Below are 20,848 nucleotides of genomic sequence, written 5' to 3'. Positions count from 1 at the left end.
CTGTGGAAGAGAAACACATTTCAGCCCATAACACTAACCCTAAAGAAACTCCTGGGCCAGTTTTAAAAGCTCTCATGATGGAAGTATTGTCACCATGCAGCAAACTGTACCCATGGCTTGCTGCCTCCTGCCTTGTGTGGTTGACTCTTTCTGTTCTTGTCCTTGGCTCCAAATTGAGACCAGTAAAGCAGACCAGAGCAGGTTATGAAAGAATTCAGAAATCCAAGACGGTTTTGTTTAAGTAAATGGAAGTAAATATCGTCTACCTGAGTTTCATTGTTTAAATTACCATGTTTATTTATGTCAACACAAAATACAATAAAACAACTTACAAAACAACCATCTCATCTTCATGTAACAACTCTTCAGTGAACAGAAGTACTACTATTCATGTTTTGGCCTTTTCAAGGTCCTGCCTTGGGTCAAAACAGTATTTAGAGAAAGAGCAGATTCTTCCATAATACACACAAAGGAAATTTCTATTTTCTAAAATACCATTTCAGTAATAATACAAGGATAGTACCAGCAGTCCACATAGAGGGACTGCCACTGCTGTGTCATTGGTAGTGTACCTGCATGTGGCTCTGGACCTTCCCCAGGTCCCGGGTGTTGGCCAGGAACCTTGGAGACAGTCAGGAACCTGGGCATGCACCAGCCCTTCAGATGCCCAAGGAGATTGCTTAGTTATCCTTGTCATACATCTGTGTGCTCCCTAAATGTTTGATTTACCTGAGTTAGTTAGGAACCAGAAAAAAAAAAGTGACCAATATATACAGTTTTATCCAGTATGGTGAAAAAAGTTAGAAATTCTGCAATTTAATGAATAATTACTATGAAGTATCCACCACAGATGGAACTATTCACCTAGTAAAAGGCTTCACATTACAATTTAATCAAAGGTAATGAACATTGCACAACAGGACAGTAACTCAATTGTATTCCAGTGGTTTAAATGCTAGTTGTTTAGTCTCAGGATATTTTCAAACAAATGATAGTTGTTGCTGAACTATTACCATCTTTCTATCATTTTACTGACCAAAGAAGCCATCACACACAAAAGAGAAAGTGGTATGGAATTAGATGCTGTAGCTTCTGAACCCAGTTCTGAGGCTTAGTTTCCTTATGAGGATCCAATAAAATGAAAGTGCTTTGCAACTCAACAATAACCATAGAAATAATATCCTCCAGAGTCCAATGCTTTAATTCACTGGCAGATCCCTAATTGTCTACATGTATTTTACAAGTAAAATCTTACTTCTGAATGTACAATGCCTATCTACTACGTGCATCTGAAACGTGCACCTAGGGTTATACAGATGGGGAAAGACCATAGATTAAAAAGCCTACAATCCAGGAGGGATCTGTGTACTCTTAATGTGTTTGATTTAAAGACAGTTAAGATTTCATTTTTTTAAATTTCATGTAACTTTTATATGACTGATACTCTTTTTGAATAAGGTAGCCATTTAAAATAATTTTTTTAAAAATGAAAAATTTCATATGACACAAGAATTAGAAGACCATCAGAAAGAAGTAACTGTAGTAATTTGAAGACTTAGGGACAAGAAGGAAACTGAGTATAGAAGATTATTTTTCAGGTAGTTTAAAAATAAGTTAAATCACAGGGTTATCACTTTGTTTCTGCAAGAAGCTTAGTTTATAAGTTACCTCTTCATCTGTAAAACAAATAGAATACTTGTGTACCTAACTTTTAAGTGAATACAGATTCACAGAAATTATTAACACTTAATTTTCCTCCTTACATTTGAGTTATCTTTGGAAGAATTCACTTCCTTTCTGCTGAAGTAAAATCAGAATCTCATTTCTCACAGATTTTAAAAGTGCTCCTTTTGGAAAGGGCAGATTTACTACAAGTTTAGAATAATTGGTAGCAGGGAGTGTACAATGTGAGCATATGGATTTTATGACTTTGCTGAGACAAAGACTTTAGGTAGCTATATTGCTGAAACAAATGAGATTCTAATTTCAAACATTTTTCAAATGCAAATAGGCCTCCGTGAATCATTCTGAGGATGTTTTGAGACATTAATGCAACAGAGTTAGTATTCCTCAAATGATCCCCAAAGTCACCTCTCCACTAAAGAAATTCCTCTTCTTGATTATTTTGAACATGTCAACATAGTGTCTCATCTTCACACACAGAATGACTGATCTCCAAATGACCTATTATTATCTTAAACCAGCTTCCTTTTGAAGCAAGCAAGAAAGAAAAATCAAATAGTGCATTAACCTTTCATATCGGTGAAACAGACTTTTTTCCCATGCGTGAAGTAGTTTACCCGTCTGTGGAAAGGTCTGGCTTTTGTTTTTCCCGGTGTTTATAGGTTACATTTTTAAAAGTACTAGTGGAGCCTCTGTACAGGGGATTGGTTCCCTAAAAAAAAAAGAAGGAAAAAAAAAGTTTCAAATTAAAGTGTGTGCATGGTGCTATCATACCATTTTAATATCCCTAAACATTTTCATTACAGTTCAAATTGGAAGATTCAAGTTCAATCTTAGAAGCCATAGGAATAATTTTGATTTATTTGATGTTTCATACTCATAGCATTCTAAAATTCCATATTTTAATTTTATTTTTATTATGTAAAACCAGTGTCATACTGTGTATTCTGAAATATCTTACCTTTTTTGGAAATGCACTAATTTATGGATAGAAAATAAGGCTTGGGCTTGGGTTATTTTATTCTCCCTTTTCAGTACTGAGAACAGGGTTCAGGCCATAGAAGATACTCAGTTAGGTACTCAATGAATACTGATAGGTGAATCAAAAATGAGATACAAGGCAAAAAAGTAAAAAATAGCAAAAGTGAAACAGGTAGAAACATATAAATATGAGTGACACGATATCTGTCTCTCACAACCCCAGGGCTGCTAGTGAGTGGAATCAAGAGAATGAGATCTTGCTAAAATGAGATCAAAACTTAGAAGGGGAAACAACTGCTGACTCCTAAAGGCACAGAGACAGAGCCCTTGGACATTAACACTTTCTCCAGAGAGAACCCGATGGCTTTTTCTGGCTACATAAAAGAGTGTGTACAGAACTGCAAGAGACTGCCATGGGGGGCCCAGGGTTCGTGAAGGAGAGGAGGTCTCAAGGTGGACGAGGCAAGCCAGCTTTGTTCTTGGGGTTTGGGGGAGGTTGTGTGCTGAACCTGGGTAGCTTGGTTGTGCTATTCTGGCTGAAGATGTTTCATGTATTGACAGCAATGGTATTGTGGCCACAAGGATCAGAGGCCAAAGCCTGTCTAGTCATCTCAGGCAGGAGCAAGGGGTATATGTAAGGCAGGATTTCTTCTTTCCAGTTTTCCAAGGTTGACCACATAGGTTTTGGCATCAGGCAGCCATCGTTCAAATCTACTCTACTCTAGGACCTTAAGCAACTCTGAGTGTTGTTGTCTCATCTATTAAAGACGGGTTAACAAACTCCCTACTTCATTTTTATGAGGGAAGGTAATTTAACACTATGCCTGGCATTTAGTGTATGCTCAATGAAAACTGCCTCTTCTTATAGTTCTTACTTAACAAATTTTCTTCACATTTGTGATTTCCTTTTCCTTTAGGGATTGGAAAGGGTTGTAAAAATACTTTCCTCTGGGGTTTTGGTACTGTTAACATTTCCAAGCTAATTTCTGAACATGTGCGGGGCCCAGGTGCTACCTCTAAGTTGCTAAATCTTATACTTTGATCTCAGTATCCAGTGAATTGCAGAGATAGTAGCAATTTCTAGGCACACACTTGAAGAAAAACATACTTGCTCTCTCAGCACAACACTTTCCTTTCAGTTTTCAGAACTAAGTAAAACTAAAAGATTCTTTTGACCTCTCCCACTATTGACCTTGGACTTACTGCAGTGCCTTCTCTGTGAGCAAGAATCACACCTGTCCCTCTTTCTGTGTTGCCTAGAGCAAGCACTTCCACCAAATGTTTTGTGGCCTTGTTCATGCGCCTTCGGAGAGATGTTATCTCTATACTGAGGGCAAATGGAAAAGGGAAACTTTGGTTGGTGGTGGATGATGGGGAAGGCCAGGTTTCCATACTGTTTTTTTTGTAAAGCATGTCCTTGCTCTGTATTGTATTTATTTTTTCAGGTGTTTTTGTTACTTTATGTTTATGTTACATGATGATTCCATTTATTCTGAGTAGTTGGTACATGCACATAATTGCTTTGAGTACTGAGATCATTCTGGATAATTTAAAGTTACCTCTAGTCTTTATGTAGTCCTGCTGCATAAGAATTTGGAATTTTTGAGAAGGGCAGACTCATGTGGTCTTATATGTGGGGAGAGTTTCGTTGGTAAACAAAAATCATGTGTGGGATTCTGTGACGTTTCAGAGACTAGAAATTGCTTGGTTACAAAAGAATAAAGGACTTCAATGAAGAGGCAAGGTAGAAAAGCATAAAGAGGTACGGACTGCAGATGACAGATAGAGCTGTCTTGGGGGAAAAGAAACACTTAGCAGAAAAGACTCTGGAAGAGGAAACAGGATTTGAGTGGGGCCAGTTCAGATCTTTGCAGGACCAAGCTCTTATCTGTAGGCTCCACCCCACATCATGTTAAGCATATTAAAATATACCTACATTCCACGCTGAGTAGAATTTATACATGCTACAAAAAGAATACTTTGAGTTGCGATTGACAGAATAACAAAGTGCTATTTTATAGATATTTAGTTAAGTGTATAATTTTGACTATACAGTTTTTATTCTGTATTTTGAAGCAATTGCATTTACTCAGGTCTGTAATATTTGGGGAGAGGTCCCTTGCATAGCAGGGCAATGGATAAAGCAGACTCCACCACAGTAGGAGACTAAGGAAGCAGTGTGGAGGTGAGGAAGAGCAAGTCTGCATTGCTGTCGGACTTGCTCTTGTTCATGTGTGCTTGGAGAGAGATGCTGTCTCTACATTGAGGGCAAAGAGGAAGCAGAGTGATGATGACAGCTCAGAATGTGATCAGACCCGGTCTGGTGAGCAGGAGGGAGTGTGGAAATGTACAATATCGCCTCCACGGGTGCTGTGCAGCTGCGATCTCCCCACATGGGAATTCCAGCTGGAATGCAGACCCAGGTCCTGTTCCACCTCAAGTGAGTCTCCGCTCCACTGCTCAGATGGGCCAGTTTTCCCCTACCCCTCTGGGGTGACCGAGATGACTTTCCCCTGGAGTTCTGGGGTACTAATTTAGGCTATGGATTCTGCAAATGCAATGGCACATCTTTAAAGCTTGAAAAAAGTGATAAGAAGAAAACTCTCTGTCGTGACCTAATGACCACCTAACTGTCAAATGCGGACCTGATTTGCTTAGCACAGAGCAAAATCAATCCACGACTGCAAGAAATGTCAGGCTGAACATTTTTTTGCCTCAAGTTAATGACTTGTCATCCTAGAAAAATGTCTAATCAAAGGTGAATTTAAATATCTTCCATTTGTGTTTTCATAAGGAATATTCAGGGAGTTATTTTTAAAATGTAATAAAAAGATAATTTCTCTTTATAGTTGTGGTGAAATATTTCAGGAGGCAAGAGGAGATCTTTCTGTCCTAAGCTCTGTCACCTTAGGAGCCCAATGGGGCCCTATGGGTGAGGAGATTTTACTGTCCCTTCTGTCTCTGGGTTTTAAAGATCAGTCAAATTCACTTCTTGAAAAGAAATAAGCTATTGATAAAAACTGGATAAAATTGAAGACCTTTAAATGTATGCACTGAGCAATGCTGCTTTTTCCAGGAGGATATATTAGTGAAATTTGAACTGAATGATTTGAATTAAACCTCTTTTGCATTCAAGTGAATAATTATTACCCAGTCATTATCTAGTCAGGAACATCAAACATTTGTTATTCAAAGAAACTCAATTTAACAGGGGAATACTATTTTCCATTTATGCTTTTTATCTGTTTAATACATGTTTTTGTCCCCTTTTAGATGAAGAAACACCAAGAATTTGGCATCTGAATTGCAGTCATGTTCTACATCCTGATGGAAAACAATTCATGTTTTGGGGGGAAATTAACTGTTAATTAAAATGTTATTTTAAAGATAGGAATCATTTGTCATTACTCATGCCCTTGTATGAGAACATTAAAATATGCTGGTTACTAGATTCACATCATATAATTGCACAACTGCTTATTTGCAGAGCACTTGCTTATTATTTCTAAGGGGTCAACCAAAGGCTGTGCGTGGAAGAACAGTTAACAGTTAGAGTTCAACTGCCCTTGCAGTAAAAGTTTGGGAAATTCGCTAACCTTTCTTCGTCTCAGTTTGCCCATCTTTGCAATGGGGATACCAAGACTACCTCACAGGTGTGGCTGCTGTCTGCCTGCGTGCTGCAGTCTGCCCCTCTTGCCAGCTTAAGCACATTCTTTTCCTGGCTGCCCTTCCACCTCTGCCAAGCAGCTGAGTAACAACTGGTGAGAGTTAACATCTGTGGCAATGGTACTCAGGTGACATGAAATGTGCCACAGCTTTGGCCTTATTATTACTTAGTAAGGTCACATTTTACCTCACTAAGGATGGACCAATTGCATTCTCATTGCAAATCCACGCTTCACTTTCCTAATATTCAGTATGTATTAATTTGTTCCATTGTCTCAAAAATATATTTTTATAATTAGACTTTTCAAATCAGGATCTAAACAAGACCCATTCATTACATTTGGTGGTTGGATCTAATGGGATTTTTAATGGGAAGATAAATTTTCACTGTCTGTTATCCTGCACCATATATTATGATTAGTTTGAAATAACTGACTAAAACACAAACATCTCTTGTCGAGATAAAATTACCCAAAATAGAGAATTTCATTTGCTTTAGGAATTGAAGGTATTGCTACAGGCTTAGAGAAAACAGTGTTAACATCAATTTATTTGTGCAAATGAACCCAGAGGAACATTGTGTTTGCCTGCATTTTCTCCAGTGCTTTTAGAATCTGCAATGTAATATAATTGCTATTAGATAGATAGACACACCACTATAGATAAAGAGATGAAATTAAAACCATGAAATTGTTTCTAGGGGTCTCTAGAAATGTAATTATCTCTCCTGTGGAAAAGAAATACAGAAAATTGTAGTCCTGTTTTCTGTTTGCCCACTATGAGAAAAACAGTCTTAAATTATTTCTATTGAGTACAGATATCTAACATTCATGTTATGCACAAAAATGGTCTAGTATTTAAACAGTTTTCTCAACTTTGCTTTGAACTTATTGTGTCGGTAACAACTACTTCCATAGAAATTGGCATGAACTCTCACACTACTCACATGCATTATTCCATTAGCTATCACATAACCAATTTATGGAAATGTTTTAGATCCAGCATCTATGATCTATCAATTGGGGCCCGAAGGGCCTCCTGGTGGAAAGGAGGTACTAAATAAAATAACCTCCATGATGTCCCTACTTCACTGCATCAGGAGTTTCATTTAGAGTGGTGGCAATCCCCACTGCATGGACAGACAAGTATATGCATGAGGGCTATCTGGATTCAGATAATGGACAGAGATTCCTTTGCCCCTGAAGGAGAACAGAAATCAAAGTTGTTAGCATTATGATGAGAGTGTTAGAGGGGGAATGTGACATCTGAACCCTCCGTTAGCCAGAAGAAAATGGAGCACCACCCCCATTATTTCCACCAGTAACTGCTAAACAAAATAGCACAAAGAGTTCACGTACTGTCTGCCACTTGGCCTTTGATCGTTCTGCTTCAAATTTGGCGACTTCTTTACGGTCATGAAACGACACCAGCAGCTTCCAAATGCATAGTAGGACAACCCCGATCAGAAGAATAGCCAGTGAAACTCCCAACATGATCATGGGAATGTTTGGAGGTTTTGGGCAGTCTGTAGAAGCAAATGAAATTGTGTAAAAAAGCAGAAACAATAAACATTTTCATTTAGGAAAGAACATTTTTGTTTTGAGGTTTTGGGGATTGAACTGATGGCCCTGCACATACAAGGTAAGTGTTTTACCATTAAACTACACTCCCAGCCCATGGCAAAACTTGGGCTTTCCACTCATATTTTTTCCACAGTAGAAGATCAATATTGGCATTGCTATCCCCCACAATGTTATCCTTTAAGCTATAAATATAATAGCTATTTACATAGCATTTACATTGTACTATGTATTAAAAGTGATCTAGAGATGATTTAAAGTGTTTAGCAAGATGTGTGTAGGTCATATGCAAAACTACATGTTTTATGTAAGGGCCTTGAGTATCCACAGATTTTGGTTATCTGCAGGAAGGTCCTGGAACCCACCACTTGTAGATATCGAGGTACTGTGTACTTGATGACTGATTTAAAGAGTTAGAATCCAAAAAAGTGACCTCTGATGTCAATGGAATATTTAAAGGACCATTAAAAAAGATTACATAGTTTAATCAGTAAAGTTGTCTCTTCTGAATACAAGACATGGAACCTAACCACTGAATTTCATTTGATTCTTGTCCAATTTGGTTTGTGACCAGAATCAGGGAAAAAATTAAGTGCATGAACTGAGACACCACTGTACATTAAAAATTATATAAAGACCAACCCCTGAAAAAATTAATGTAAAATTAATGTTTAGCCAGGGGTGGTGGCGCACATCTGTAATCCCAGCACTCAGGAGGCTGAGGCAGGAAGATTGCTGTGAGTTCAAGGTCAGCCTAAACTGCATAGTAAGAACCTGTCTCAAAGAAAAAAAAATAATAATAATGTTTGCTGCTCCTTCCTTTCTTAGAGACAGAAGGCAATCATGGCTCTCACTTTTATTTGTTGAACCTTCATTCAAGGCTCTGATAGCCTGGAAAGCTCTTGGGATATAGCAGGGAGGATTAGGTTCAGTTCCCATCTGATATACAGTACCTGTGTCCCTGACCTCATCTGTAAAACACTGTTCAGTGTCCCTTCAACTTTCCTAATCACAGAAACATGCCGGGGTGTTCATGCTTATTACTCCACAGCTTCCTAGACATCTTCCCTGAGATGCTGATTCAGTCAGTCCTGGATGAAGCCACAGATTTTTCATTATTAAAGGTATTCCAAGTGATTCTTATCTTCAGGGAAGTTTGAGAAATTAGATGTTCTATATGGTCTTCTCAGCTTGAAGATTCTATGAAATGTTATTTGACTCTATTAATAGCAGTAATATAATTCTGCAATTATATACTACCTTCCTTCATTGACAGCAGAAAGACTAATGATCCTTGCAACATGCTTGGGAGATGATACGTCTCTTAATGAAATATTGTAATTAAGCTCTCACTTTGCTTTCATGGAAAAAAGCTTACATAAAAATTATCATTAAATATCTGCATCTCTCTGCAAGAAGTGCGGCAAAATCTATGGTATCTAGGGAGGAAATGAATAATGCTTATTTTATCCTCTTATTGCTCTTGGATATTTAATAAGGGGAGTTATAAGCACAGAACTGGTCATGCTGCTTTTCGGATCAGATCTACAGCCAATCTGAGTCTGAGGGGGACTAATGACTGCCTAACAGCATGATATCTGGCCTCACACACTTTTTTGGCAAAGAATTATGTAAGGAGATTATGCAGAAATAAGTAAAGTTGCTAATGACATACCTACTACAGCATGAAGATCTAGCATAGATCTGTGTTTTAGCATAGCAAATGAAGCAAGGCTGCCTCCAATAGGTTAGCGCTATTCCCGCCGAGAAAGCAGCAGGCTGTGTCAATGAGAATACCCACTGTACTGGTTATATCTTTGGCTAAGAAATGTCTCGGATGGGGCATAGCATACTCCTGCTCAGAGCAGGATGAAGTTTGCTAAGCTCCTGCAGCCAGAAAGTGAATTAGGTGAACTCTACAGTACAGAATAAAGGAAGATAGGAATAACTTGGCAGAGAAAATTATTTTAGGAAGTTAAAGTCATTCGGCATTGTACATTTCTGAAGAACAGATTTTGGCCCAAGTACCAGAGCAACTATTACACGGTGAAGATCTTCATTTCTCATATTCTCTTTGATATTTCATTTGCTACTCAGACTGAAAGCATATTTGTAGGTCAAAGACGAGGTCACATCTATCATTATGTGTATCGTTGCCTGTCAGGTCCAGGTCAATGCTACACCTAATGCTAAGGGTGTCTAATGCTGCTTCTGGATATCTAATGCTGGACATTAAGGCCGCGTCTCTGTCCAGACTGGTGGCTCTACCATATGCAGCTATTGATGACTTGAATTGTGACTTTTCCAAATTCAGTTGTTCTGCAAGTATAACACAAACAAACTCTGGTTTTGAACATTTTGTGTGAAAAAAGTAAAATTACTAATTTATTTATTGTAATAAATTAATAATTTCTATTGATTTCATCTTAAAATAGTATTCTGGAGAGAATAGTAAATGAAATTTATTTTATGTGTATCCTTTATTTTTAATGTGGTTCCTAGAAAATTTTAGATTATATATATGCTTCACATAATAGTCCTGGACAATGCTGATCTAACTTTTGCAGTTCAGATATTCACTGTGACTGCACAGCCAGTGGGAGGCAGTGTAGTACACTGGTTAAGGGCACGGGCTCCAAGCCACACTGCGGGAGCTCCTCAACCAGCTCTGCCACTTAATTTCTGTAATATCTAGCAAATTATTTATGTCTCTATGCCTCCGTTTCCTTCACTGTAAACAGTTAGAGCAGTACCTGCTTCATGGTTGCAGAGGGTATTGAGTGAATTAATGCGTGTAAAGCATGTGAAGTAACATCTGAACATGTGGAATTAGTAAGGGCTCCACAATGACAGCTGCTATTACAGTATTTTTTAAAGTACTGCTGTTATAACAATGCATTCTTCTCCCTTTTGTATCTCTAGACAGCAAGGGCCTGGACCCTTCAGAGTAGAACCTGCAGGTATAGCATCTACAGTAGGTGGCACCTTCCACCCAGGAAGCCTCCTCTGCTAACATTCCTTGGCTCTGATGTGACTCAGGCTCTGAAAGTTTCTCCAGACATAAAAGGAAGATGAACAAAGCTCTGCCCAAGTCCTCAAGCACCCTGATTTTTGTTGCAAATGAAAGTCTACCCAGATATAAGACTACTCTTCACTGGCTCTTTTTTCAATTTGCTTGGAGGAGCCTGGGAATGAGTAACATTCCCCTCCCCTTCTTCCTTTCTCATTTTGCCTGTTTTCTCTCCAGGTTCCGAATTTAAAGACCCGGGATTCTCAGGTCTTCATGCTATGGGAGGGAAAGGACAGCTGACTTGTGGGATGGGCACTGTCTGCAGGGCTTCTGGAAGAGCCAGGCCCACCTAGAAACTGGGTTGTTTGTGAAGGAAGAGGCAGCTGAGCTGTCAGGTGACAGGTGAAGCCTCAGGCAGGTAATTTCTTCCTTCACTTTTCTTTACTACAAAAGCATAGAGATAAATAAAATATCGTAATAAAAGGCATCAAGGCAGCTGTGCATGCTCTGAAGGATGACATGTTGATGTGCCACTCAAACTGTGTGGAAAAGTAAAAGAATAGACAATTTAGTAATGAGAAGACATTGATCAGCCCAAGACATGTTTCACAGAAAAAAATCAAACCAGATAGATACAAAAGCCTGTGTGTTAAAAAGAGGGCCTGGTCTGGGAATTTGTTTTTGTTGTTTGGGATGTGCCTTCCAGTAGCATTAATATATATGGGATTACAGGATGATTTTGATTTCAAGATAACTTGTTAAATCCACTCTCATAGTCACAGACGGTTGGGGGCGTAGCTGGAGAATTTGACTTTCTAAAGCAAATAATGAGGAGCAGGTTCTTTTGAATGATAAAGGTATTCATCCTTGTGCAGCAAGATTCACCTTATGTTTCCTGAACTAATGGCTGCAAGATGCATTTTGTGTACGCGTTTCAAAAAGATAAATTTACAGGAGATTTTTCAAGAGAAGGCCTCTAGAGCACTCTGTCCACCTGAGCTTCCAAATGAAGCTCTCGATTATCCTTACATTTCTTGGATCGTGTGACCTCCAGGTGTCTCTTGTGCTCTGGATAGAAATGTGATGTTTTTCTGATCATGTTTTCTTGATCGGATTGTGATGGTTTGAACCTATCTTTTGATTGCACTGGTATTGTTTTAGTTTTTATGTTCTTAAGTGGTGCCAATCTGATAGCTTTGATTTCAAATTCAAGCCTTCCTTTTTTTGCTTCTTTTTCATAATTTTATTAAGACACAACTGACAGCTAATAAACTACATATATACGAAAGTACAATTTGGTGACTTTTGACAAATGTATACTACACCTGTGAAAGCATCAAAACCAAGATGGTGAACATGTGTTGCATTACTAAAAGCTCCTTCATGTCCCTTTGTAATCCATCCTCCTCTCTCCCACTCACCACTGTCACTGACTTTACTTCCTGATACCACAGATTCCATGTTTTTCTTTTTTCGTGGTTTTTTTTTTTTTCAGCATATGAAAGCAAGGAGCATACCTCTGCCTTGTTGTCTGCACTTGCTGCTGTCATTTGGGTTAGAACTTAGGCTGCAGGCTTTAGAGGAGAGGAGGAGGTGAGGGACAGAGTCTGATATGGTCTGATTTCATGCAGCTGTCATTCCTGGGGAAAAGTTTTAGTGGGAACACATCATTGAAGACAGCAGATGCAAGACCCCTGTTTCTGACCACTCTGAGGCTGGAGTTGTTAGGGCAGTCACTCAAAGACACAACTTGGACCATCTGTGTCAGGGTCAGGTCACTAAAATGCAGAGTCCTGGGCCACGCATCAGTCCTGCTGACTCCGGACAGAGGCATTTTTAACAAGCTTCCAGGTGAGTCTGATAACCACTACATTTGAAAACTTCTTAACAAAAGTACATTCTCCGCTACTTCCCTTTGTACCTAATATAAAGTTCTCTCTTCCCTCTACTGAATATGAAATTTTTATTTGAGTATTCCCCAAATCCCTAACTGACTGCAGGCACTGATGTGAATGAAAATGCACAGAAAGAATGAGCACTCGGAGATTCTTTATAAACACCGTCCTTCCTCACTGGCTACGCGGCATCTTCTCTGATTCAGCATTACCATTTAATGACCCACGAGTTACGTGGCATCATGTGCATTATTCCACTCACTCCTTCAGTTAGCTCTTAAAAGAAGGTACCACTTACCCCTCTTTTTACAGATGAGGAAATAGAGACTCAGAAAGGCAAGAATGTTGCAGAATGTGGAGCAGTTATTAAGTGGTAGAGCAGTATTTGAACTAGTTTGTGTAATTTAATCTCATTTTTTAAATCAGTTACACTCCTCCCCACTAGTTTTACCAAAAGATATGTCTTTTGCTTACATTTGATTTTATCCTTCCACAATTTCGCACCCACTTTCAAAGAGAGAAAAAGGGGGCAAATTCAAGTCATTGTGTTATCTGGCCTCAATGAAAGACACTGGAACACAGAAAACCTTTGATGAGTATCTTTTTTTTTTTTTTTTTTTTGGTTTTTGGTTTTTCTCCGGTACCAGGAACCAAACTCACGACCTTGCGCTTGCCAGGCAGGCGCTTTGCCACTGAGCTAAATCCCCAGCCCCTTTGATGAGTATCTTTAATCCTCGGGAAAGTAGAAGCATTCCATTAAAAATTTGGAAATATCTATTCTGGCAAACTACCTAAAGTGACTTTCCAAATATTTTCTCCCATGCAGTATTACTGGCCAGTGACAGTGGAAGGCAAGCCACTCACCCTTCTCGTTGATGCTGTGAATGATGGTTTTCCCCTCCTTATCTGTACTTATTAGGAATGTAATAAAACATTCGTTTTCTCCTTGCAGGGAGCAGGAAACGGAACTATCCTTTGAGAAATCTGTAGATAAAAGGAATCATTCATTAGGTCAAATTAGATTCAAAAGAGATTATCTTAAAGGTAGAGTAGTGTTGAGTTTTAATATGCAAATGAGAGTTTTCAATATTGCAGAATGGGAACTGAAAAGGCATAGAATTTTTCCCACCAAGTGAGATTTTCATTTTTATTCACGTTCCAGAAGAACAGCTCCAAATGTGGTCAATCAAGACCCACCATCACATGTGCCCATCAAAAAAGCCGTGGGCAGGATTTCAATACAGAAAAACTCCCAGGCAGGTGCCCACAGCTGCCTCGGGAATAGAATAGCCCTGATTATGGTAATGAGGGGCCGTATTTTCCTCTCTGCTGAGAGCATCTGAGAGGATGTCTAGATTACATTGCTGCTCAGTCCAAACTGATATTGATACTTTTAAAGGGGCCTTTCTCACAATGGCGTAGTCAAGACTGCCAGCCATCTATTGTCACAACCGTAAAAATAAATTAATATCAAGAAATAGAGACAGAAGCATTATGTAGCTGAGGGACAAGGAGTATAAAGGGAAACCTCAGATTAAAAGGAGCCCAGAATAACTATCTGTCATTCAGCATAGCTTTTCTTAATTAAAAAGTCTAGTTTTGCTCAAATCTTTTCTAAATAACATTTTTTTCTTGTTATTATTTAAGAGGCAGAGCATGAACATCATGACAGAAATTGAAAAAAAGGTAAAAGGCCAATATGGGATTTATTTATCAGAAATTCTAGTGGTTCAGCTCCTCTGCCAAAATCATGTAGCATTTTCTTAATTAAATAAAATCAAACAAAAGCCCAAAGTCCTTCATTGTTCCTCTATCCCCTAAATTGGAGAATCTTCAGTGATGTTAGTACAAGCACTGGTTTTCAAAAATGAGTGAGGAGGGAATGACCATTTACTCAATGTAAGACATATGATCCAGTACCAACATTTGTGTGTTTTGAGGCAGTCTTTCAGAGTATTAAGAATGGAACTGTCCCAGATGACCTTGGAAACACTCTTCCTAGACTTCATACCTCTGTTATTAGCTTAAAGAATCCACGTGTTTTACTCTCCTCCTTACAAAGAAAATTAAGTAATAACCTATTTGAGGTACAGCTATAGAAAAATAAATATTAGTTGTCATTGCTGTTTGTCTTTGAATTTAATTTCTAGGATAAGAACCTGTAAGAAGTATGCTTTTGTATTATTTATGAAGATAGGGGTCTAGTAAAACATGTAGCATAAGATTTCAGACAATGGATTTAAGTGAATAAACTCTTTAACTCATTAGAATCACCTACGTATTTATATAAGCATACTGAGAAATCTAATTACAATCATTCTAGTTTAGTCCTTTCCAAATGTTTATAAATACAGCCAGAGATATAGCTCAGTGGCACAGTGCCTGCCTGGCAAGTGCAAGGTCCTGAGTTCGATTTCCATTACCAAAAAAAAATGTTTATAACCATCTGAATCACCTGAGATTCAAAAAATATGGATTCTGGAGTGTGGGATTTTGATGTGAGATACTAGTGGTGTGCATGGGCCTGTGAGGTTTCAGGGAATGATTTATTTTTTTTATTTTTTATTTTTTTTGGTTTTTCTCCGGTACCGGGAACCGAACTCACGACCTTGCGCTTGCCAGGCAGGCGCTTTTGCCGCTGAGCTAAATCCCCAGCCCCTAGAGTGTGGGATTTTGATGTGAGATACTAGTGGTGTGCATGGGCCTGTGAGGTTTTAGGGAATGATTTTTTTTTTATTTTATTTTTTTTAATTTTTCTGGTTTTTCTCCAGTACTGGGAACCGAACTCACGAGCTTGCGCTTGCCAGGCAGGCGCTTTGCCGCTGAGCTAAATCCCCAACCCCTAGCGAATGATTTAAAAAGCATCTTAATAAAAGGATTCTGGGGGGCTGGGGATTTAGCTCAGTGGCACAGCGCCTGCCCGGCAAGCGCAAGGCCGTGAGTTTGATCCCCGGTACCGGAAAAAACAAAACAAAACAAAACAAAAAACAAAAAACAAAAGTGATTCTGGTAGCACTTGATTAGTGAAATTTGTGTTATTTCGTGTGTTAGATCGCAAATGGCACTGCACATACAGCTCATACTTTGGTCATTTTTAGATGGGTTTCACCATACTTTGCCTACATTTCTACTCTGATTAACTAAGATACATGAAATCTTTCTTTTTTCCCTGCCTTTGTCCTTCCTTCCTTCCCTTTTTCTGCCATGACGGTATAGGCCCTCTGCTCACTTGACTATACTTAATGGAACATTTTGTTCTCAGCTAGAAAGCATATGGATGGCCTATCATGCTCATTTCAGTAATATTAATTGTGTTTTATTTTCTTTTCAAAGGCTGCACTGAAGCACAGGGGGCTTACTTTTCTTGGCTAGGATTTTTTAAATTTTAATGGGACTGTAAGGGTGACCTCTGAGCCACGCCTCCAGCCTTGCTTTCATCGCATCAGCACTCTTTTTCCTGACTGTTACAGCTCTAGATGTAGCCTGTTTTATACTGTTTGGGTATTGAAATAATATTAGCAAATGTGCACTGAAAGATTTGCATAATTAGCTGCTAAGGTTTTCTTTCCTTGCTCAAAAAAATGGACCTTTCAAAAAATGGACCTTTCTTTTTTACCCTCCTTTGCGAGTGCTTGCATTGCTACTCTAGAATAACACAGTGAAAATAAGATCTCGGGCAGCCCATGAAATCATACATAGAGAAGGAAGAAATGTGACAGAAAAGGTGAAGAAGTGAGGTCTGGAAAAGGCCAGGAAGAATGCGGAAAATACAAACCATCTGCCCAGCTGAGTCGAGAGAATCATGAGGTTTAAGACATCAGCTCTGGGGTCAGTTAGCAGGTCTCAAAGAAAACAGTTTTCCAGGCGGTATTAAAGGGTTCTATGGTCAAGCAAGTGTGGGAATCCCTCTTTTACTCTAGTTCCTTCAGTTCCTTCCCTTTCTCTTCCTGCTGATTCTTATGCTCATTTAATTTAATTTATGCAACAACTCTCAAAAGTCTTGCAAGGAAAACCTCGTACCAAAATTTACAGGATGTTGGGTGCTTTTTACCATTCAATGCCTTCAGAACTAGTGTTCCGAGGAATATGTTTTGAGTAACAATGCTCTGAGTACACGAATGCTGGCGTAATTGAAAGCATGACTCAGTAAAATGGAATGAATAAGGTTAAATCCCATGTTCTTAGATGTGCTCACCCAAGTTACCCACAGCACAATTCAGGATCAGCTCACAGGAATTATAAAGTTATTTTATTTTACTCTCTGTACTCACTGGGGGATGTATGCATTTGCTAAAAGACCTTGCAGAACAGGAAATCTGATGTGATCATTTCAAGGTGGTGTAATCAATAAAATATGTGGGTGAATAAATCCAAAGAGGGTCATTAGAAAAGTGCCTCCCCAACTCCCAGTAATCCCAGTAATCTGGGAGGTTGAGGCAGGAAGTTCACAAGTTTGAGCTCAACCTGGGCACTTAATGACTTAGTGAGACCTCATCTCAAAGTAAAGAAATAAAAATAGAAAGGATAGAGAAGTGCAGTTCAGAAGGCCTGGCAACCCCCAGCACTTAAAATGTGACTTTTTAACTCAATCTGACAAATATCTTTTTTTCTGTCAAAATTCATCCTGATTAGTGCTTTAGATGGTACTAATAACCCAATTATTATTTCTAATTCTGAGTTAGAAATACCATATGTCTCTTTTTTGAAAATAATTTAGTCAAATGGGCAAAAAAATATAAATATTTTCAATGCCACTTTAGCCTAGCCATCTTTTCAAATTCAAGCACTTATGACAATCTACTCAGAAAATTATGTACCTAACTGCAGTAACTACTGTGTTCACACCATCCAGATTTACAATTTTCTAAGGCTTACTCCTTTTTTCCCTTCGACACATTAGATTTCCCATGTTGGTAGTGAATTGAGTTCCAGTCATTTGCGGGGCATTTTCTGCAATTTGTGCTCATTTCTCAGAGACATCTGGTAAATATCCCCCCTGTTTGCTGTGAAATGAACCTAGAAAGACAGGCTGAGACTCAGCGCTAGTTATGGATGTGGACAAACACTGCTTTGCTCAGTGCTGTAATGTGTTTTTACCTTTGGTATTAGTCTTAGATACATACTGTCTTATCCCATTTACTGCTATTTGGCATGTTTATCTTTGGTCACCAGGAAAGCACAGATGAGGGCTTTTATGAACACTAATCATGTCCCTCCACACAGGGTAATATAACTGTGCAGTCGGGTTTCTCAATTTGGAAACAAGGTAATTTTCAAAAGAATATAAATGTCATTATATCATTTCATTTTGGAAATGGATTAATTTCAAAATCCTAATTTCATCTATTCAGAATACACATCCTACAGTGTTATAAATTATTGTCTTGCTTATTTCCTATCACCTGAGACAGTCTCGGTCACATTTATAATGTTTGCAGGGTAGCAGTTCTACCTGAGCAGCATTGTAACGCAGTTTGTGATGATACAAAATCAAATTCCTCTAAATTGTCCCTTTGGGAAGAGCCAGTCGTCTTTATTTTAAACTTCACAAATTATTTTTTTAAAATGGCCTTCCCCGTTAAAATGCAATTGATTTAAATATTTGAGAAAAAATTTTGCCACTAGGAAGAATATGATTCTAAATAAACCTGTAAGGATGGATGAGAGCAAGAGCAGAGTTTGCATTGCAGTTAGAAAAAAACAGGGACTCCTAGTTTTGGGGTGAGGCAAAAGAGAAAAAAGTGAAAGCGCTTTACTCCTAGAGGAGTAAGATGATTGAGAGGAGGAGAGGTTTGAGGAAATAAACTGCCCAAAGGAACTGCCCAGGATCTAGCACTGAAATCAAGAAAACTGCTTTACAGCTGGCCTTAGCTTATCTTGAAATAAGGCAATCAGATGATAGAGGACAATTTCAACTTTGGGGCATTAACATTTAGCCATTTCTTCAATTGTCTTCCTTTCTAGTTTGGAAAATATAGCATTCTGGAATTCTCTACCGTTGCATTTCAAAGCAGAGGTGAACTTTTCAGTAGAGATGAAGTCCAGTAAAACAGCCCTGTCTTTAAATTGCCTATATGCCAAGCCATCAAGTTCTTACCCTTACAGAATGCACTTACGCTTAAGAAAAAGAATGTGAGTGATCTAATGCCCTAGTATGAATGAGGGTGAGCCTCAATGGCCTTTGATTCACAGAGCTTCTGTCTCCCAAGAACTAGGTAAGGAAATAAAGGCAATTTAAGACAAGTAGAGCACCTGCTTCTCTGCTGATGGTCACACCCACTAGCTTGCATTTGTCCGCACACTCTTCTCCGGGCTGGCCGTCCGCAGACAGGTGGCACTCAATGCAGCTCCTGCAGACAGGATTCAACAGAGGCTATCAGTTAAGTTGGTGGAAAATAGATGTGCACTTGAAATATTGCTTTGCTGCTGTTGCTGAAATTTGTGCTACAGGAGTGCCTCCTAGATGACATTGGCCTTTCGTCACTTTCAGAAAGACATTTGGGTGCAGTCCACAAGGACACTAGATTATTCCAAATTCCACTTAGTAATCCACTTTCCCTGAATCAGCCTTGATTATAGGTACTATACTCATTTTTCTGTAGTGATTGCTTCTGATTGGTTAGGAAAAAATTATTTTTGTATTTGATTTAGCTATTCTTTCATTTTACTTTTTCCTAGGGAGAGATTATTATGATCATAAATGTTTTCAGAGAGTGGACAAAATTTTGAATCTTAACAGAAATGAGCTGCATCTCAATCAGAATTCCCAAATAATTAATGGTCTTCATGTATGCCATATGTGATTATTTTAAAAATCTACTTTTCTGTTAGTTTTCTTTTAATAAATCCAAGAGTTCGTAGGAGTATTTTTAAAAGCTTATGATTAGAGCCTGGATCCTCATTAATTCAGGCTTTTTAATAAAAGATTTCTACTTCTAAAAAATGTTTTTCTAGGGATATAAAGAAATTAAGATACTTAAAGTAGTATAGAGAGCAAAGTAAAATTTAGACTTTGAGTTAATTTTGTGCTCAGATCACTTTGCAAATAGACAGTATTGTAATAAGCCAAAACAGCACAAGCTTTTTTCCTGTGGGGACCTAGACAATATGTTACCTCTTTCTCCCAGGAGGCCACGGAAACATGTACTCTTCTAAGTGCTTGAAACACACCCCACCCATGCCTCATCAAATCTCAGGGGAAGCTACACCTTCTTAGGCAAACCTTCCCTGACTCTTGCGGATGGATTGTTCCCTTGCAGTGGAAGCCGCAGAGTTCCTCTGCAGAAAGGGCTCGGGAGCAGCAACCTATGCAGGAATAGTAATAGAGGTCTTGCTGTGAAGTTTCCTTTGCTTTGCAAGTATATTGCATTTATCTAAGTTATATATTTTATGGAGTGGTTTGGCGGGGCTTGGTGGAGATTGTGGAAACCCTGAAAATCTCCTTAGTATATGTTACTGATGGCTACAATGATAGACTTGTGGCCCTATCTGCTGCCATATAGTTACACAGAGTCTTTTATATCCCCTTTTTAAGTGGCAGCCTGGATACCACTGCGGTTACTTTTAAAAAATGTTCAATTTTCCCATTAGACTTTCAGCACCTGTGAAGGCAGGAATCTATAGCTGTTCAGCCCTCACTGCAAACCCACAGCCTAGCACCATTAAAATATCTATCGGATAAGTGAATACATCATAAATGGAGGAATGGATTCATCTCAAAACTAACACATATTGAGATCTGTCTGATTCTCAAATTTTAATTACTTTGTTAATTTTTATATCATACAAATCAGATTTAAGATTCAATCATGTTTACAGAAGAGAGGAAATAGAAAAGTAATAAAGGAAATGTCCTGAAGGGAAATTTTACATTTGGTTCTACTCAAATAATTCTAATTATGTCCTCACGCTTCCAGCATGTGCTAGTTTTCCTGGGACAGTGACAGAGAATTTTTGACAGCTGAATGGTGAGTAACCACTGACTGAAAAATTGATTTTGTCTGTTTACATCAAAAAAATGTAAATGTTACCAT

The 20,848-nt window shown here is 38.5% G+C and overlaps 1 protein-coding gene across 3 annotated transcripts in view; it reads right to left on the bottom strand.

Moving 5' to 3' along the window:
* Window positions 1–271: 271 nt before the first annotated feature.
* Window positions 272–20,848, bottom strand: part of Itgb6 (integrin, beta 6) — a 133,867-nt gene continuing 113,290 nt past the window's right edge. For all 3 annotated transcript variants that reach the window (XM_005393349.2, XM_005393354.2, XM_013518789.1), the window contains 4 exons: window positions 19,068–19,165; window positions 13,680–13,799; window positions 7,689–7,855; window positions 272–2,395 (listed from right to left, as the gene is read on the bottom strand). In XM_005393349.2, coding sequence (XP_005393406.1) covers window positions 2,297–2,395; window positions 7,689–7,855; window positions 13,680–13,799; window positions 19,068–19,165 — 484 coding nt within the window. In that variant the 3' untranslated portion in view covers window positions 272–2,296. The remainder of the gene's footprint in view (window positions 2,396–7,688; window positions 7,856–13,679; window positions 13,800–19,067; window positions 19,166–20,848) is intronic.

This window comes from Chinchilla lanigera, unplaced genomic scaffold (genome assembly GCF_000276665.1).
Source record: "Chinchilla lanigera isolate Chin_1 unplaced genomic scaffold, ChiLan1.0 scaffold00048, whole genome shotgun sequence".
In the NCBI taxonomy this organism is placed as follows: Eukaryota; Metazoa; Chordata; class Mammalia; order Rodentia; family Chinchillidae; genus Chinchilla; species Chinchilla lanigera.
The sequence above is the reverse complement of the archived record's forward strand: the minus strand, read 5'-3'. Positions and strand labels throughout refer to the sequence as shown.